The sequence below is a fragment of the Phocoena sinus genome, chromosome 17, assembly GCF_008692025.1.
Source record: "Phocoena sinus isolate mPhoSin1 chromosome 17, mPhoSin1.pri, whole genome shotgun sequence".
Classification (NCBI taxonomy): domain Eukaryota; kingdom Metazoa; phylum Chordata; class Mammalia; order Artiodactyla; family Phocoenidae; genus Phocoena; species Phocoena sinus.
In genome coordinates this window covers 47,341,169-47,358,166 of record NC_045779.1, presented here as the reverse complement: position 1 = coordinate 47,358,166, position 16,998 = coordinate 47,341,169, and the positions used below count along the sequence as shown (strand labels likewise).

The window sequence follows — 16,998 nt, the reverse complement described above, 5'->3', positions numbered from 1 at the left end:
GGATTCAACCCAGTTTTGTCTGAATCCAGAGCTAAGTTTTAGCAGTCATGCTATATTATCTCTCATGTATATTTTCGGAGGACTTAGGTATTACTTATAATACTAAAAATAAATTCTGGATGAGGATAAGTGATATTATGCTTACTATGAGTCAGTGTAACATGGCACCAAGTTCTTATTCACAACTTTGCAAAGCAAGCCAGCTGAATCCCCAACGTGCCAGACTGGAAGGCTAAGTCTCTGCACATGACAGGTGCATCATGGAAGGTAGTAATTCATGCTCCATGATAAACAGAAATAGTAAAATTAAGTTGGTTAATTCTTAGTGTCCTGAAAATATGCAGTTGTCTTCAGATAACTTCAGTATTAAATGCTACATATCATCTATTCAAAATATTTTGATAGAAAGTCTCAGAAGACTAATCTACAAAGTTTCTTATTTTTGCCATCCCCAAATGAAGTCATTTCTCTCATCTTTGCACCCTTCAATAGGATTTTAGAATTCATTTTACACCGTTCTTTTGGGACACATTAGATTGGTATGAGTTTGTCTAATCTTCAAATACTGTCTAATGAACCCTTTGCTATCTTTTCTTGTCTGTTTTTCTCCCATTCTTGTTAGACTTTATACAGGATTTTTATCTATAAAATAATGATTATCATTCATCATATATCAAATCAGTAAACCAACCAACCAACTAAATCTTTTCTAACTGGAATACATATGTGTCATAAAACAAACTCCTCTGAAGTAAATTCCACTGACTTCTGAAATAAATAGGTTTCTTTCCACTGGGGAAAAAAGTGACCTCTTGGTCATTGTTGTCAGAGAAGATTGCGATGAGCATGTTGGGTACTGCACTATGTCAGAAGCTCTTCACACCTCTAAACTTCCACTGCTTTATTATGATCTCACTGATTCACACATTCACGCACAAACTTTGATTGAGTGCCTACTATGTGTGAGGTATTGTAGATATTGAGAGGTAAGACAACAAAAAGATAAAAATGATAAATACATATCCTCAAAAGGCTAACTAATGGCCACAATGGTAGATTAAATGTATACATAATTAACTATATCACAGGGGAGGAAAATGAGCACCACAGGAGAAACTGTTACTGTAAAAGAATATTAGATAAATTATGGAGGAAGAGCAGAGGAGGTGTCTCTTGGATGAATTTGTATTTGACTTGAATATTGAAGGATGGGCAGATAATTTACTCATAAAGAGAAAGAAAGAAACTATGCTTTAGACACCAGAAGCAACATGAGCGTATACACAAAGGAATAAAAGCAAGAGCCTGTGAGGAAAAGGGCCAGTAAATGTGAAAGACTGAAGTCAAGATAAGGTTAAAAATTAAAGACTGGAATTGTGTCATTACGGTTCTAAAGTCTCAGGCTGGGTGTTTGTGGATTTTCTTTTTCTGACTTTTGATCACTTAAGATTAGACTCCCCCTTTCTATATGGAGAATCAGCATTTGAAAATGAAGCCACACCATACAGTACCACACTGTACTGGTATACTGGTATCTAACACAATAATACTCATGCACGGGAATCCTTTGACTTCAAACTTGATATTATTTTTATTATTTCTATAAAAATCAAACTTCTATATGTTAAATTTGTTCATCCTGAGGGATACCTGTAGTTCTATTAGGAGTCACTGTCAGAATATTGCATGTAGTCTAGAATAACAGTTGTGAATTAATCGTCCTTTTTGGCTTGTAAAAATAAATATTGAATATTATGGAAACTACTGCAGCAGTTTTTTCTACTGCTATTATTTTGTATGGTAGAAGTCATTCCAATTTAATTATTTCTCTACTTTCACACTAAATTTATTTTACTCTCTAACATACAGCCAGTGGGGAAAATGTTAGAAATAAATGTTAACAATGTTATAAATAAAAATGAATTGTATCCATTATAGCAGATAGGTAAATAGAAACATTATTTACCTATAGGTTAATCAGTAGTGGTAATGCTAGAAAACAAAAGTTTAATATGTAAATGAATGTTAATGGACATTTTAAATGTATATAATCCTAAATTGCTTTTCTAACCAGAATGAAATTAATTCATCAGTAAAAATGAATCTGGGTAGGCATCTCTGAATAAGATTTCCTGTGTGATAACAGGATAGAATAACCAGTCACCACAGAAATACAAATTAACAGAAATTGCTAATAACGATTACACTACAAAGTCAATTAAATTGAATAGGTCTCTTTCAATTACTCTTTGAATAAGTCTATTAATTTATGTAAGATGTGGGAGTAAGTTTTAATTAACACTGATCTCCGATTTCATATCAAAGAGTAGACATGTGGTATTGAAGTATAAATATTATGAGTTAGCTGTAAAGACCGCTCTGAAAATGTGGTGACACCAGCAGCAAAGCAACGCCGCCAGGTGGCGCTGTTACAAAGCTATCCCCTGACCACTCATTCTTAACCCTTTTTACCACCATCTTAACTAAAACCGGGTGCTTTCTTGAACACACTGCTTCCCCATGAACATTTTAAGGAAAGGTGGCTCTTAAGAAGTATTGGAATAGAAAAAAAGACATGCTCGACAAACTTAACCTTAAACAAAATATCATCTGCATTTTATCACCACTACACTCATAATAGTTACTGAAGAAGCAACACCAATTACAGATTTTTTTTTTTTTTTGCAGAGACCTTCTGAGCATTTTAAAAGATATATTCACATCCCATAAAATTCATCTTTTCAAAGTACACAATTCACAAAGGAACAACTTCAGAAAAACTGATTACTCATGTTTTTATGCTATTAGCATAACGAGTTCAGGTTTAAGGGCTATTATTTTTTTTTTTTTTTTTTTTTTTTTTTTTTTTTTTGTGGTACGCGGGCCTCTCACTGCTGTGGCCTCTGCCGTTGTGGAGCACAGGCTCTGGACGCTCAGGTTCAGCGGCCATGGCTCACGGGCCCAGCCGCTCTGCGGCATGTGGGATCTTCCCGGACAGGGGCACGAACCCGTGTCCCCTGCATCGGCAGGCAGACTCACAACCACTGCGCCACCAGGGAAGCCCTAAGGGCTATTATTTTTAAAAGACAAGATTTTCCTACTAAACTAATCTATGAAACTAAACTACTAAACTAATCTCCATAAGAGATAATAGCTTAAATTATAGAAGTAGATATAGGGTTAGGGAGAAATGGAATACTTCAGAGATAATTAAGCATTAAGATTAATAAGACTTGATTGGAGGGAGGGAATGTGCTCAGTGGAGAAGGACTAGTCGAGTGACGCCTAGGTTCCTGGTTTGGGCAAATGGGAGGGTGCCGGTGCCACCCACCGAGAAAGAGAGCACAAAAGGAGGAGTGGGTTATTAAATGTAGTTGCCTGTTCTGTGACAGTATGATGAATTTAATTTTACATGCTGAGTTTGGTACGTCCCCAGGACAGACAAGAAGATGGCAAGGACAGGACTGGATAGATCTGGCAGATGGTTAAGGAAGAAACCTGGGCTTGAAATACAGTTTTGGAAGCCATCAATACACAGATGCTACTGGAAGCCACGGAACAGAAGACAGCATCAAGATAGAACACGTAAAGAAAAGAAGGCCTAGTATGGGATTCTGGAAAATGTCAACATGGAAGGGGCAGAGAGAATGCTCCCAGAGAAGACAGAGGTGATCAGAGAGATGGTTAGAGAACTAAAGGAATGTACAATCACAAGAGCTCAGAGAAAAGAGCATTTCAAGAAGAGAATGTAAAGGTGTTGAATTCTAAAGGTTGGCAGGATACCATATGAAAACTGTTCCGAGTTAGCAGCATATACAGTTTGAGGCAGTTTTTTAAAAAAGTTACATAACACAATTGTAATAAAATAGAGGTAAAGGAGCAAAGCCTCAGAAAAGAGGCAAAAATAAAAATATCAATTATTATATATAATATAATGATTATAATATAATGTAGTTCAAGAAATTGAATGGAATTATCATGTCTTTTGGCTATGAACTTGAACTTCCTGATAGACTAGATAAAGAGAACATACAATGGATTACATTGTTTTGTTTTCAGTGAAGTAGATACATCTATTCTTTAAGAGAGCTGCTCACAAAATTTTAAAAGAAAGTTTCATATAGACTATTCTAAAATGGATGAGTGGCACAGGCGACATCCTCAAAAATGCTTTTAGACCTAATGCAAAGTAATTCTACTAGGCTGTTTCTTTTTTTTTTTTTTTTTTTTTTTTGCGGTATGCGGGCCTCTCACTGCTGTGGCCTCTCCCATTGCGGAGCACAGGCTCCGGACGCGCAGGCCCAGCGGCCATGGCTCACGGGCCCAGCCACTCCGCGGCATGCGGGATCCTCCCGGACCGGGGCACGAACCGGTATCCCCTGCATCGGCAGGCGGACTCTCAACCACTGCGCCACCAGGGAAGCCCCTAGGCTGTTTCTTTTAAGAACTTTCCATGAGCATTTCTATTTAACATTGTAGTGATGGTTTTAGCCAGGTCAATTAGGCAAGACAAAGAAATAAAAAGGCATTCAGATCAGAAAGGAGGAAGTAATCAAGTAATCTTGATTCACAGATGACATGATCTCATATAGAATATCCTAAAGAATTACCTAAAAACTTTTAGAGCTAATAAATGAATACAGCACAGTTGCAGGTTTCAAGATCAATTTATAAAAATAAATTGTGTTTCTATATACTAGCAACGATCAGTCTCAAAATGAAATTAATAAAAGAATTCCACTTAAAATAGCACCAAAAATAAAATACTTGGAATAAATTTTAATAAAAGAAGTATATGTTCCCTGAAAACTATGAAACATCATCGAGAGAAAGTAAACATAAGTAAATGGAACACCTTGTGTTCATGGATTGGAAGACAACATTTTTTAAGATGGCAATAATCCCCAAATTGATCTAATTCAACACAATCCCAGTCAAAAAGCACAGCTGCCTTTTCCCCCCCGAATTGACAAGCTGACCGTAGTATTCATTAGGAAATATAAGCAACCCAAAAGAGAGGAAGGAGAGCATCATAACCACTCGGGGGGTGTTTGTTTTAAAAATGCAAATTCCTGGGTCCTTACATGATCAAAATTCTAAGAGTGATATTTGGTGTTTTTTTTTAAAAGTCCCCTTTTTATGCACAATTATAAAGCAGAGGAGGTCTATAACATAGGAGTAAATATGCTGCACGCGTCGTTATATTACATAGTCAGGACAATGTATTATCACATTTTAACTCTGATCTGTAACTCTGATCTGTAAGTTAGCAGTAATAAATATTTCATTAACAATTATTCTGCTTGCCCTTTTAAAGACTATAAGAACTTTTTACTAGATAATTTAGATGGCTTAAGTCTTAAAAACAGCTATTCATGAATATTTGAACTGATGCCATCTTTTTCCTTTAAAACATTTTCCTATCTCTAGGACGTTTTCTTTAAAAAGAGAAAACATAATTCTATACCGTTTATAGACATGCCTGAGAACTAAAATTTTTTTTGATTTTTGAAACTTTTTATTTATATTTTGGTCTTACAAATAATCATTTTTAAATTGACTCTTCCGTAAGAATGTAAAGCACAAAAATTTGCTAAATATCAGATCCACACAAATCCTCAAAAGGTTTTCTGTGTAGTCTTCATTAATGCAAATCTTTGTGTGAATATTTCACTCTTACCGTAGATCTTGAACCTGTTTTACAATAATGAAGCCATAAAGTTTTTAGGCAGTGCATTCATTATAAACTGTAACATCTCCATTAAAAGGAAAGCTGGGTAATACAAAAATATTCGAGGATCTGAGAAGCAGGCAATCTGTTGAGGCTCAGTATATCTTATTTGGTTATCTATGAAAATTTATAGATAATGAGTTTCTTGAATTATTTTTTCTTTTGTCTTATATGCCCAGAACAGAACCTGGGGGAATGGATGAGTCATCTGATCCCAAAGCTACCAAATGTTGTTGGTTTTGACAATACTATACTGTTCAATATTTGTTTTTCTATCTTCCACTGCAGATTTACTTAAGATCTCCACTTCTTGTGCCAAATTCTCCCATCAAATACCCTTGTGAATTAGTTTAGGTTTCTTGATGAAATTTTCTGGATACGGAGCTATCCTTAAACATCCATCTACACAAGTCTAAGAAACTGCTTCACCCTCAGGCTTAGAAGTTTAGAAATGCTTAATTTCACCTCTATCCCCCAGCTCATAGTATATATTGCCTGACAAATTTTCTGAATAAATATTGGTTGAACGAATGATTTCTCCTTACATCTGAACACTTTTTTTCTGGGCCAGCCTACCACATATATATGGTATGTAATCAGCAAATGTAGATAGATATAATGTAGATAGATACCTATGTACAGAGAGTGAGAAAAATATTTTAAATGGTAAATATAATTTTGGATTTTCTAGAAATAATTACCAAAGAATCATTAATGGTAGGGGGGCATTTAACCAGGCTAATATACATGTGTGGAAATATAAATAGCTAAATGTGAATGCATTATTTATTAATCAACTTTGAAAAAATACTATATTCAAATATTTAATGGACCTTTTTTTGAATTTACTTTTTGCTATTCATTTCCTACTAGTACATTCAGAAGACTTACTTTAATACTTACTATAACACAAACAACATAATTCTGTATCACACAATGAGATACAATTACTGTAATGAAAATAGCAACTAAAATGGATTTGGTTCATTGTAGTCACTGTTAATTTTAAGTATACCAGCATTGCTATAGATACTTAAACCCTGAAGTCAGAAAGTTTTTTCCTTTACAAAATTTGGATTACAAGTAAACGTCAATGATGCATTATAGAATAAGATTATTTCCAATAATGTTGTATAAGCACGTAAGTTGTTTTTTGCACTTAAACAATCTATGATTCTGTTCATCAACTACCAAAACAAAATGTTACTGGCAGTACTCAGACATAGCTTCTCTTGGAATAAAGACTGTTCATTTTATTCTGAGAAATGAAAGCGAATTCAAGATCCTATGCTGCAATAATTAATTAGCAACACCAGCATCTTCTCACAAATAATTGCAGTTGACACTTTTTGCCATCATATGGAATATATGTTCCCTAGAGACATCAGCCTGGCCCCCTAAAGTTTACAGTTGCGAAAGTATTATAGTTACTTAAGCAGAGTACAATGCCTTGATGACTCATTGCTAGGAATATACCATCTTTCCCTTTCCTGTGTAAAATAATGTGGTCTTTTCAAGAAGAAAATGGTGAAGAAAGTAATATTAAAAAATTGAGAATTCAAGGTTATAATCTTCTTCAAACTTTTCCCCACCAAGCCAGATATGCTAACATAGGCTTTTGGCTCCAGGCAGACACCAAGGGGCTCATGTGTTCTCCTTTACACAGTTTATAGAATGGAAAACACATTAGAGGCTCACATTTTGTTTTTGGAAGAAAGGAAACTCTGTGTCTCTTTCCAAGGAAATCTTGGAAAGCTTTTCTCTGTGAATTAATGATGAAATGACCCTATGCCAAACAAACCATAAAAATGGTCTTCATTAATAAGGTAATGTAATTATCAAAAGTTAGATAAACAACGAAATAGACTTGAAATTACTAGTTTAGACTCGAATCACAAAATATGCCTAATTTAAGATTTACATTTAGGTTTCGTGACTGTTACATAGAAAGCTTCATAGATCACAGATATAGTTAAATATACCAATCTGAGACAGAAAGTGAAGTGTCATAGAATTAGACCACTGAACTGTATACCCAGGGGGTAAACATTTATTCCAATTATCTTTCTCTTTAACTCTGAGTAAAGCACAAACTGAGATTGGATTTAGATACAATAAAGCAAAATTTGGCTTACAATCGGGGTGAGTATTATGCCAAGTGCATTCTAGCACAAAATCAAGGTCTGGATGGATTACTAGAAAACCAAATCCCTCCAAAATGCACATGATTTGCAATTCTCAGTCTCAGAGAAATGTAACTAGACAGATCTCATCTCCTCAGGCAGAAGGATGGAGTCTACTGCGGACTTGTGCTGACATGACTTTCAGTACAGCACTGTAAAGATGGTTTCATATTTACTTAGTGCATTGTGTTATGAAAATGAAAACATAGTTGTTGTTATGCCTTGCTGATTATGTTTCTTCCCTTTTCCCCTGTTCAAAGCTCCTTCTCTGGCAGTTTCTCTAGCTGAATGAATTTCTAGAGGGGGCTAAGTCAACATGCCTGCCTTCTAATAAGCCCTAAGGCCTCTATCTTCTCAGAGTATCAAAGACTACTGTTCCTACTCCACAATCTTCCTCAGGAATCAGAATTGCACTAGACCCCACCAGATAACTATGACAGGCAAGGGACTTGCTTTTTTCTTTATTCAGAGACAGAATAAAGCTTACTTTTTGCTACCTATTTTGCCATTCGTTTTAAAAGTTCTAGTATATAGTATTTCTTATAGTGCAGGCTACATTTTTTCAGCCCCTTCAGAACCTCATTTTAAAGGTTTGACTCTACAAATGAGGAAGATATACAGTAATTCATGCTAAAAAAACTAAAGGGAAATTTACCTTTGATCCACCTAGTCAAAAAGGACTTAAAAACCCAATTAAATCAGACTCTCAGAGCTATGGTATACAAATTAAAGACTGTTTAATAAATCAGTCTGTTAGGTAATAATTTGCTAACATTAATTAGTTGCATTAGAAGCTAAATAGATAAAACACAAGAAAATAAACCAAATGTAAATGGCAAAATAGTTTTTAAGAGTAGGAGAAAGGACATTACTAATGGGAAATGTCTACGAAAATGAGCAAATTTTACCTGTCATCATCTTGCGAGAATTGCTTTTGCAAATCCTCTTTATTCCACTGTTCTTTTTCTTTCCCTTGTTCAGGTATATCTTGTGTTTTTTCCTCGTCTCCTGATTCTCTGTTTTTCTCCTTATTACATGTTTTTGTAATCTCTTTCCCTTTCTCAGTCTCATTAATTCTTTCTTCCTTTACCTCTTCCTCCTCATGAACTATCTCTTCATGCTTATCCCCTTCTTTCCCTCCCTCTTCTATTCCCTTTGGCCTTTTGAAAGCGAAATAAATTGAAGGCATGCAAATAAACACAAAACAGAAAGAAAAAGTCAAGAAAAAGTGCATACAAAATTAAATAGAAAAGTAATGATAACTACTAAAACGTAAATAAAAATGACATCTTTTAAGCATTGAAAACTTTTTCTCCAGTGTACACCAGAGAAGCACTGTGTAAGCAACACTTAAATCATAATTGTTTTTAAATCATATTTTCCTGTTACAAAGTTGCATGGAAAAAATTGTGGTCTCTCCATTATTGTTTTTTTTTGATCCAATAGGAGTAAAAAAAGACTAATTTAGCTCAGGTGTCCATAAAGTCTATAGGTTGGGTGATAAATGAAAATTACACTAAAGAACATACATTACATTTATAAATTTTCTTGAAAAACTGAGAACTTTTTCCATGCATTTATAAAAAGTTTCAAGAGGATGGGAGAGCACCTTACTAAAAAAGTAATGTTCTTGTGTTTTCTGAATTACTACAATGTATTCAGCTAGGAAAAATCCCCTCTAAAATATGATTTTTCATATTCCTTAGAATATTAAAAAATTCAGGTCTTCACTTAACCATCACTTTAATTTCAGTAAAGATATAATAAAAGAATTACTTTTTAAATAACAAACATGAAAAAATACCTAATGATATTATTTCAAATAATCTAGTAAGAAAATAGCTATAAGTTCTGTAAAACTTTTCTGTGCAAGAAGTTTGAAATGGAGACCAAAATATAATTAAAAGTAATCTGTACAGAAGTTCTTATTGTCTTAATGATATATATTAACCTTTTAGAAGTAAAAGATTTTACATTTATTCAAAGAAAAATAAAGATCTTCTAAAATATATTTAGAGGAACTTCCTGCTTAAAGTCCCCTTACTCACCTGATTTTCTTATTTCCTCTTGGCCGTTCTGATTGGACAGACATGTAGCTTGTGCTGCTGAAACGAGAAGCACTACTAGTCCTTGAAACCGCAGATATATCACTTACATCACTGTCCGAAGATTTAGTGGAAATATTATCTGCCCCTCTATGAGGATCCCATCCTGATCGATACTGTTAACACAGATTGACAAATACGCAGAAGTTGTCAGTATTACCACACAAAGCAATTATTCGCTTCTCCTATTTCAGCACTTTAATTGTCCACAGAGGATACTGCAAAACCCCACTCAGTTGCATATAAAACAAAAGTGAATGGCAATTATCCTAAAAGAAAAATTCAGTTTATATGAAACCCTTGTTTTTAGCAATGACAATTAGAGAATTTTTACCACACCCCAATGAAGACCATTAAAACAGTTTCACAACAGGAATGGCCTCAGGGAAGAACATTTAGGTAAAATCTGGGAAATAAACATTTGGCTTAATATTAGGAAGAAAAATTTTTTTTATTTCTGAATTTGAAAAAAAAGTATGATGAAGTTGCCATTGTAACTTATAAAAACCAATTTTAGTAGCATCAATTTTCTCTTTAATCCATTATGCTTCACTGAAAACCTAGAGATAATATAAAATCTAATTATTAAAACACTAACTTTTTAAAGAAAAGTCAAGAGAAAAGAGCAAGTTTAATTTCTGAAAGGTTGCTGGAATTTTGATGAATCCTAGAAGTACTAGAAAAAATCATTATTATTTACAATAGTTCAAACTTTCTGGAACTGAAATAATCAGATGGTCATCTGGCACAGCCAGGGTGCAGGGTGTTCTGGGTGTTCAAATATTCTGATAAATTGAAAACCTTCATAAATGCTTTATGTTAATGACATGTGGAATGTAAAAAAGAATAGGTTTTGAAGTCTGAAAAATGTGGAGTAAGGAAAACTTGCTAGCTGGGTAAACTTGAGCAAATTATTTCACCTTTAAAACAGTGTTTATAAAATAATAGGGAAAATAATATCTTCCTTGCAGGGCTATTTTGAAAATTAGAAATAATACCTGTGTGGTGTCTGGTAGAATATAAAATAATGCAGCCAGTATTATTACTGTATGACTACTACCTGATGGCTCTTACTAGGTTAAGAGACTATCTGCTAATAGATTTTTTTTTGTAAATATGCTCTTAAACATAATGGTGAAAAATCCTTACTTGGTCAGTTTCACAATGGAGATCTTTATATCATAGATACTGGCAAATTTCATAAAGCATTAGAAAGATGATTATCTTATATAAACCATTTACTGTGACTTGAATAATCATTACCCTAATAAATAGTTCTGTATGAACAACAATTCACTGAAAATATTAGCTAGGTATAAACATTTTGGTAAGACAAGTTGAATGGCAGTAGGGTGTAGCGTAAACATTAGATCAGCTTCAAATGAGCTGTTTTTTTTTCCCCCAGGATCTCCCAGTATCTTGTTGTATATTTTTGAGTTAATAACTGGTCATTTTCTTTAAATGTAAAATATAAGAATTATTTTGAAGGCTACACAAAATTTTAATAATCAAATCCTTAACCTAGAAATATATATTTATATTAGGTGAGATATGGCCTTTCTTAATCCACTCTAACTTTCGACTTTGTTGGAATTCTAAATTATCAAAAAAAAAATACAGTTAGGGCTTCCCTGGTGGTGCAGTGGTTGAGAGTCCGCCTGCCGATATAGGGGATATGGGTTCGTGCCCCGGTCCGGGAGGATCTCACATGCCGCAGAGCGGCTGGGCCCGTGAGCTATGGACACTGAGCCTGCGAGTCCGGAGCCTGTGCTCCGCAATGGGAGAGGTCACAACAGTGAGAGGCCCGCATACCGCAAAAAAGAAAAAAAAAAAAAAAATACAGTTAAATTCTTCAAAAAGCTATTGCCTTTTTTTCAGGAAATATCTATGTAAATAGAACTGTTATGTTTGATTTTAAAAGGAAAACTATTTATTTACAGTGGATTTATTTGGAGAACATTTAGTCCATGGTATTCTTTTTCAAACTAAAGTCATTTTAAAATATCAAAAGCAGGGCTTCCCTGGTGGCGCAGTGGTTGAGAGTCCGCCTGCCGATGCAGGGACACGGGTTCGTGCCCCGGTCCAAGAAGATCCCACATGCCGCGGAGCGGCTGGGCCCGTGAGCCATGGCCGCTGAGCCTGCGTGTCTGGAGCCTGTGCTCCGCAACGGGAGAGGCCACAACAGCGAGAGCCCAGCGTACCACAAAGAAAAAAAAAAAAATCAAAAACAAGTTACTTTAAATGACAATGTCTTCAGCCATTGCCTAGAACAGCATTTCAGTGGTTGGATCCAATATTATCTATGTTAACTATTATATTTAAAAAATATATATATAATATATATACACATATATAGCCAGTATATACTGGCTAGCATAGATAACGTTGGATATATGTATATATGTATTTTTTTCCATGACATTTATTAAAAGTAAATTTGATCTCAAGTTGAGACACAAATGGAAGTAATTTCCATTTTTGGACATTTCATATATATATGAAAAATGGATGTTTCAAGAAAATTTTCAAAATTATTAAATTGTTCCTAATACTACACTGTATTGGGAGAACTTTATCTTACTCATTCTTAGAACTTATAATAAAAAGGAGAAGCATATTGCTATTTACGTCTTTAAAAATAATTTATCGTTGAATAGAAAAGCAGTTTTGGTATTACATTTTTTTCTTTGCTTTTGCTCATGGGATTACTATGTCATCTAAATGCAAATGAAAAGCCACAACTTTTAACTTCAGGAAGTACTAAGGGTAAATGTAATCATGAAAAGCACATGCTTTTCTTGGCTACATAAATTATTTGGTTTGTGATCTTGAGTTCCAGTTTTTTTTTTTTTTGCTGTACGCGGGCCTCTTACTGTTGTGGCCTCTCCCGTTGCGGAGCACAGGCTCCGGACGCGCAGGCCCAGCGGCCATGGCTCACGGGCCCAGCCGCTCCGCGGCATGTGGGATCTTCCCGGACAGTTTTTTATCTGTTAAAATGTGGACAACAATCATACCCATCTCCTAGGTTTGCTGCAAGGATTAAATAAAATAATGTACATAAAGCACTATTGGACACATAAGAAGTGTTTAATAAATGACAAATGATGACAATGATGGTCATGATGATTAGATAGTAGCTGAATACTGGCTTAGTATCAATTCCAGGAATATATTTACTAAAAGAAATATTAGGTAAAATACCCAAGAGTAAATTTACTATTTTAAGACTGCTCTAAGCTATAATAAAATGTAACTATTTCTATATATATCTAAGAGACACATTTCAGAAAATATATTTATAAAGCAAAATAAAATATTAAATCAAACTTTCCCCCCAGTATGTTCTCAGGCCTCACCTGCCCATTTGGACAGGTTCATTCATATCCCATCGCCTCATAGGGAACTAATTCTCAACTGCAGGATAAGGAATAGCTTTATCTCAGCAGGAAATAAATGGCACTTCTTGGCTGACATAGAAGATACCTCGTTTTTAATATTTGCTTCTGGTACTTTATCCTAATATCCAAAGCCACCTGGTACCTGTGTATCCCATGTCTTCCTGATTGGTTCTTTTCTGATTTTCTTTGCCTTCATTTCTGAATCCTAACTGCTTTTTGACTTTTGTATTTCAGTAGTTAGGATTCTGACTTTGCATATTCTAGCCTTTGTCTTTTCAGGTCATCATGACTTTTGATCCTGTTGCTATGATTCATAGGTACATACAGGTTAGCCTAAGGCTTAAGAATTTTTTTTTTTTAAACACACATGGTATATATACATTGCACATATCTTTGGCTAAGACCTCTCACATAATCTAGTTTGCTGAGCTGAAATTTTGGATATGTAAAATTTAAGGAAAGATAAGATTCCACATACTATAGTTTTAAGCCTTTATATAATTCATCACATGCTACCTCTTGTTATAGGTGTGTGTGTGTGTGTGTGTGTGTGTGTGTCTGTGTGTGGGTGTGAGTGTATTCATATTTATTGGTAGTTTTCAAACCTATTAGAATAAAAGCTCCAAAAAGCCGGAACAATATCTTCCTTATCTTTGTAAGTCTCTTAGCACCTAAGAGTCAAATATTTAATTTAATTTAAACTCGGAGGTTTAGCTTTTGTACCAGTAAGATAAGGATAAATTTCATTGTAAGGATTCTTGTGAGGAGTAAGAGAAATAATATATTCAAAATACCCAATCGTGTGCTTAGCGCATAGCAGCTGCTCATTTCCAACACCGAAAGCAGCGGGTCATAAATAAAAAGACACTGAATGGAATAGTTTAAATAAAGGAAAACTACAAATTAGCTAAAAGCTCTAGTTTGATGATGATTTTGTTGTCTACCTAAGGCTTGTACCAAATGCATTTTTCTGTCTATTTCTAACATGTTTACCTTCGGAATATAGCTCAGGCTTCCATTAAAAATAGACATATGATTAACAGAATGAGAAATATGGAAAGGGAGAAATAATGGGAAAAAGTTTTAAAAGTAAAACTTAAGAGGAACGTATTTTGGATACATTTAGATTATAGCATCTTCAAGTATATAATTCACAAAAAACCCAAAGCAAAGTTATAAATGACCTACTATGGGAGTTTACTTTTAAAATGGTTCATTCTTTTTGCTTTTCCTAAAGTATGAAAAACAAAAGTTATATAATTTAAGTGAGACAGAAGCAGCTAAATTATTATTATACCAAGGTAATGAGTTACGAATGTGAATAAGTTCATTTATTTAGGAAATGGTTGGTATTGTTTTGGCACTATACAATAAATGCTTTAAACAATTAGCATCTATTAGTTTCCAGCTGACATGAACAATGGATGATGTGCTCATCATTATCTTTAATGAAACAAACAAAGAAGGTTTACTGCATAGGATTACAGGATCTCAGCTGAAAATTGTGCTGACTGGAGATCATTAAAGTCTTGGACGACAGTGCGGGAGCTTTTCCCGACAACATTTTGATGTTTTGTACATTACTATTAAGCAGATCATGGAACAGAAAAATTTACGGGAAATTATTGTTCTCCGGGATGTTCCAGACCCTACAGTTCTTAAGTGGCCTGGAAAAGTTAATGTTCTCCCTATTTATCTAACATTAGTGGAAAGCAACAGTACATCAGCAGAGCTCTACTGCAAGGAAAGTTATTATCAAAATTTTATAATAACATTCCTGAGAAAAAAGTAAACTCAGATTTCTAAAATAAAATTTTCATTTTCTCCTATATACTCATTTCAAGTTCTTAGATTAAGTAATTTCCTAGTTTGAGTTCTCTACAGCATCTCAGCAACTCAGGTCATTTGAGCTTTGTACGTGAACCTCTATGAGACGTCCTTAAGCATTGCTTGTTTTCAATTTATTGAATCTCACCATAAAACTGCGATTTATTGTCTAAAACTCTAGTCCAAGAATTGGTTATGGCAAAATACTGGGAAGCAAGAAAGCTCACGTTTGAAGAAAAATATTTTAGGCCATCAAGAAGTACTTGTAGGAATATTTACATCATATTCAGAGAGAAAACATGAGTAGATCGAAAAGTAGGAAAAAATTGAGGCAAACATAATCTTTGGAAGATAAGAGGGGGGCTGAATTTCTGGGCAGGGCTCTTGATATCAGTCTGGCGGGTCTAGAGGAGAAAAGAACAGAGCAGAGGGAGTCCTGGCACTGTGGTAAATGAAACAATCATAAGAGCAAGAAGATGCTCTCATTTGCATCATCTTATTTTTATTCCATATAATAATTCCAAGAGAGTAGAAGTTGTGTTTTGTTAGTAGCACAACTGTAGGTACTTGCTTTTTGAGGAGCTATTTCCAGATGATTTTTTCTCTGTCCTAGCCAAAGTTCTTATCATTGTCTGATTTGAATGCTGATTGTGTAAAAATCTGCTTGTAAATAGATAATTTTCTTTAGATAGGACTCCTAAAGAAGGTATTTTGTGTTAAGTTCTCTACTTTGGAGGGAGAAGACAGTGAGGAAAGGCCACAGAAAACTGAGGGTTAATTTAAGATTTAGTTTTGTAAACAGTATCCTGCAAATGAAATCCCAGCTAGAAAACTCTTTAATTCCTTCAAAGAGAATTAATCACTGCCTTGAGTATTCCTAAACTAATTTATGCCTTTCTTATACCTTTATCATGTCTCTCTGTCTCAGTCTCTGTCTCTCTCTTATCTATCTATCATCTGTCATCTATCTATCATCTATTTATCTACCATCTATCTATCCTGCTAGATTATAAATTCCTTGAGGATAATTACTGTCATATTTGTTTTAGTATTCCCATTATCTAGATCAGTAGTGCCTGACTAGAAACTCAATGAATGTTTAATGAATAGAAATGAGTGGAATGGTTGTTTTATCTGGGCTATATACTGAGGTATTATCTCCAGTATGAAGTACCAAATCAGAGTATAAACTACTGTAATGATAGCTGAATAGAGCTGAGTCACTTAATCCTTTCCTTCTCTGTGATGGCTATAGATAGGAAGTGGTGTGCTTATACGTATTTAACAACCAGCTATTCAAAAGGAAAAAGTTCTGATTTACAGAGCCGGCTCATTTCTGAAGGCTAAATACTCCCACTGTGGCTGATTTCAAGTTACCAAATGGTCACTGAATGCAGAGTTGGTGCATACCACCAGGGGTGGGGGCTTAGAAATAAATGCATTATTTGTAGGACTCACAAAGACTTGTTAGGAGAAAAGATGTACGGGACAACAAGATATCATACCTGCAAACTACTCATCTTGTGAAAGATGGAACAATAACAGCTTAAGATAAAGAAACACAATTGCAGACAGAGTAGCCATTAGCTTGGAGGCAAAGACTTACTAAAGAGCCACTGTTCCTTGGTCTGAAGGAAATTTGTAAGTTTCCTGGAGAATTTGTAGAGGAGGAATTAATGCTAGTAGTCAATGATGACTTTCTCAAAGGTCTGGCTCTGTGGGAACTCTGTGTCTCTTAGTAATTAGCTGTTCAA

General features: G+C 34.6%; 1 protein-coding gene across 2 annotated transcripts in view; it reads right to left on the bottom strand.

Moving 5' to 3' along the window:
- Positions 1–16,998, bottom strand: part of RIMS2 (regulating synaptic membrane exocytosis 2) — a 452,082-nt gene that overhangs the window by 125,860 nt on the left and 309,224 nt on the right. Inside the window, exon 20 of one of the 2 annotated variants that reach the window (XM_032610227.1) lies at positions 9,963–10,135. In XM_032610227.1, the coding sequence (XP_032466118.1) occupies positions 9,963–10,135 (173 nt within the window). Of the gene's footprint in view, positions 1–8,822; positions 8,886–9,962; positions 10,136–16,998 lie in introns of those variants that run through there. The other variant, XM_032610225.1, reaches the window with a different exon arrangement.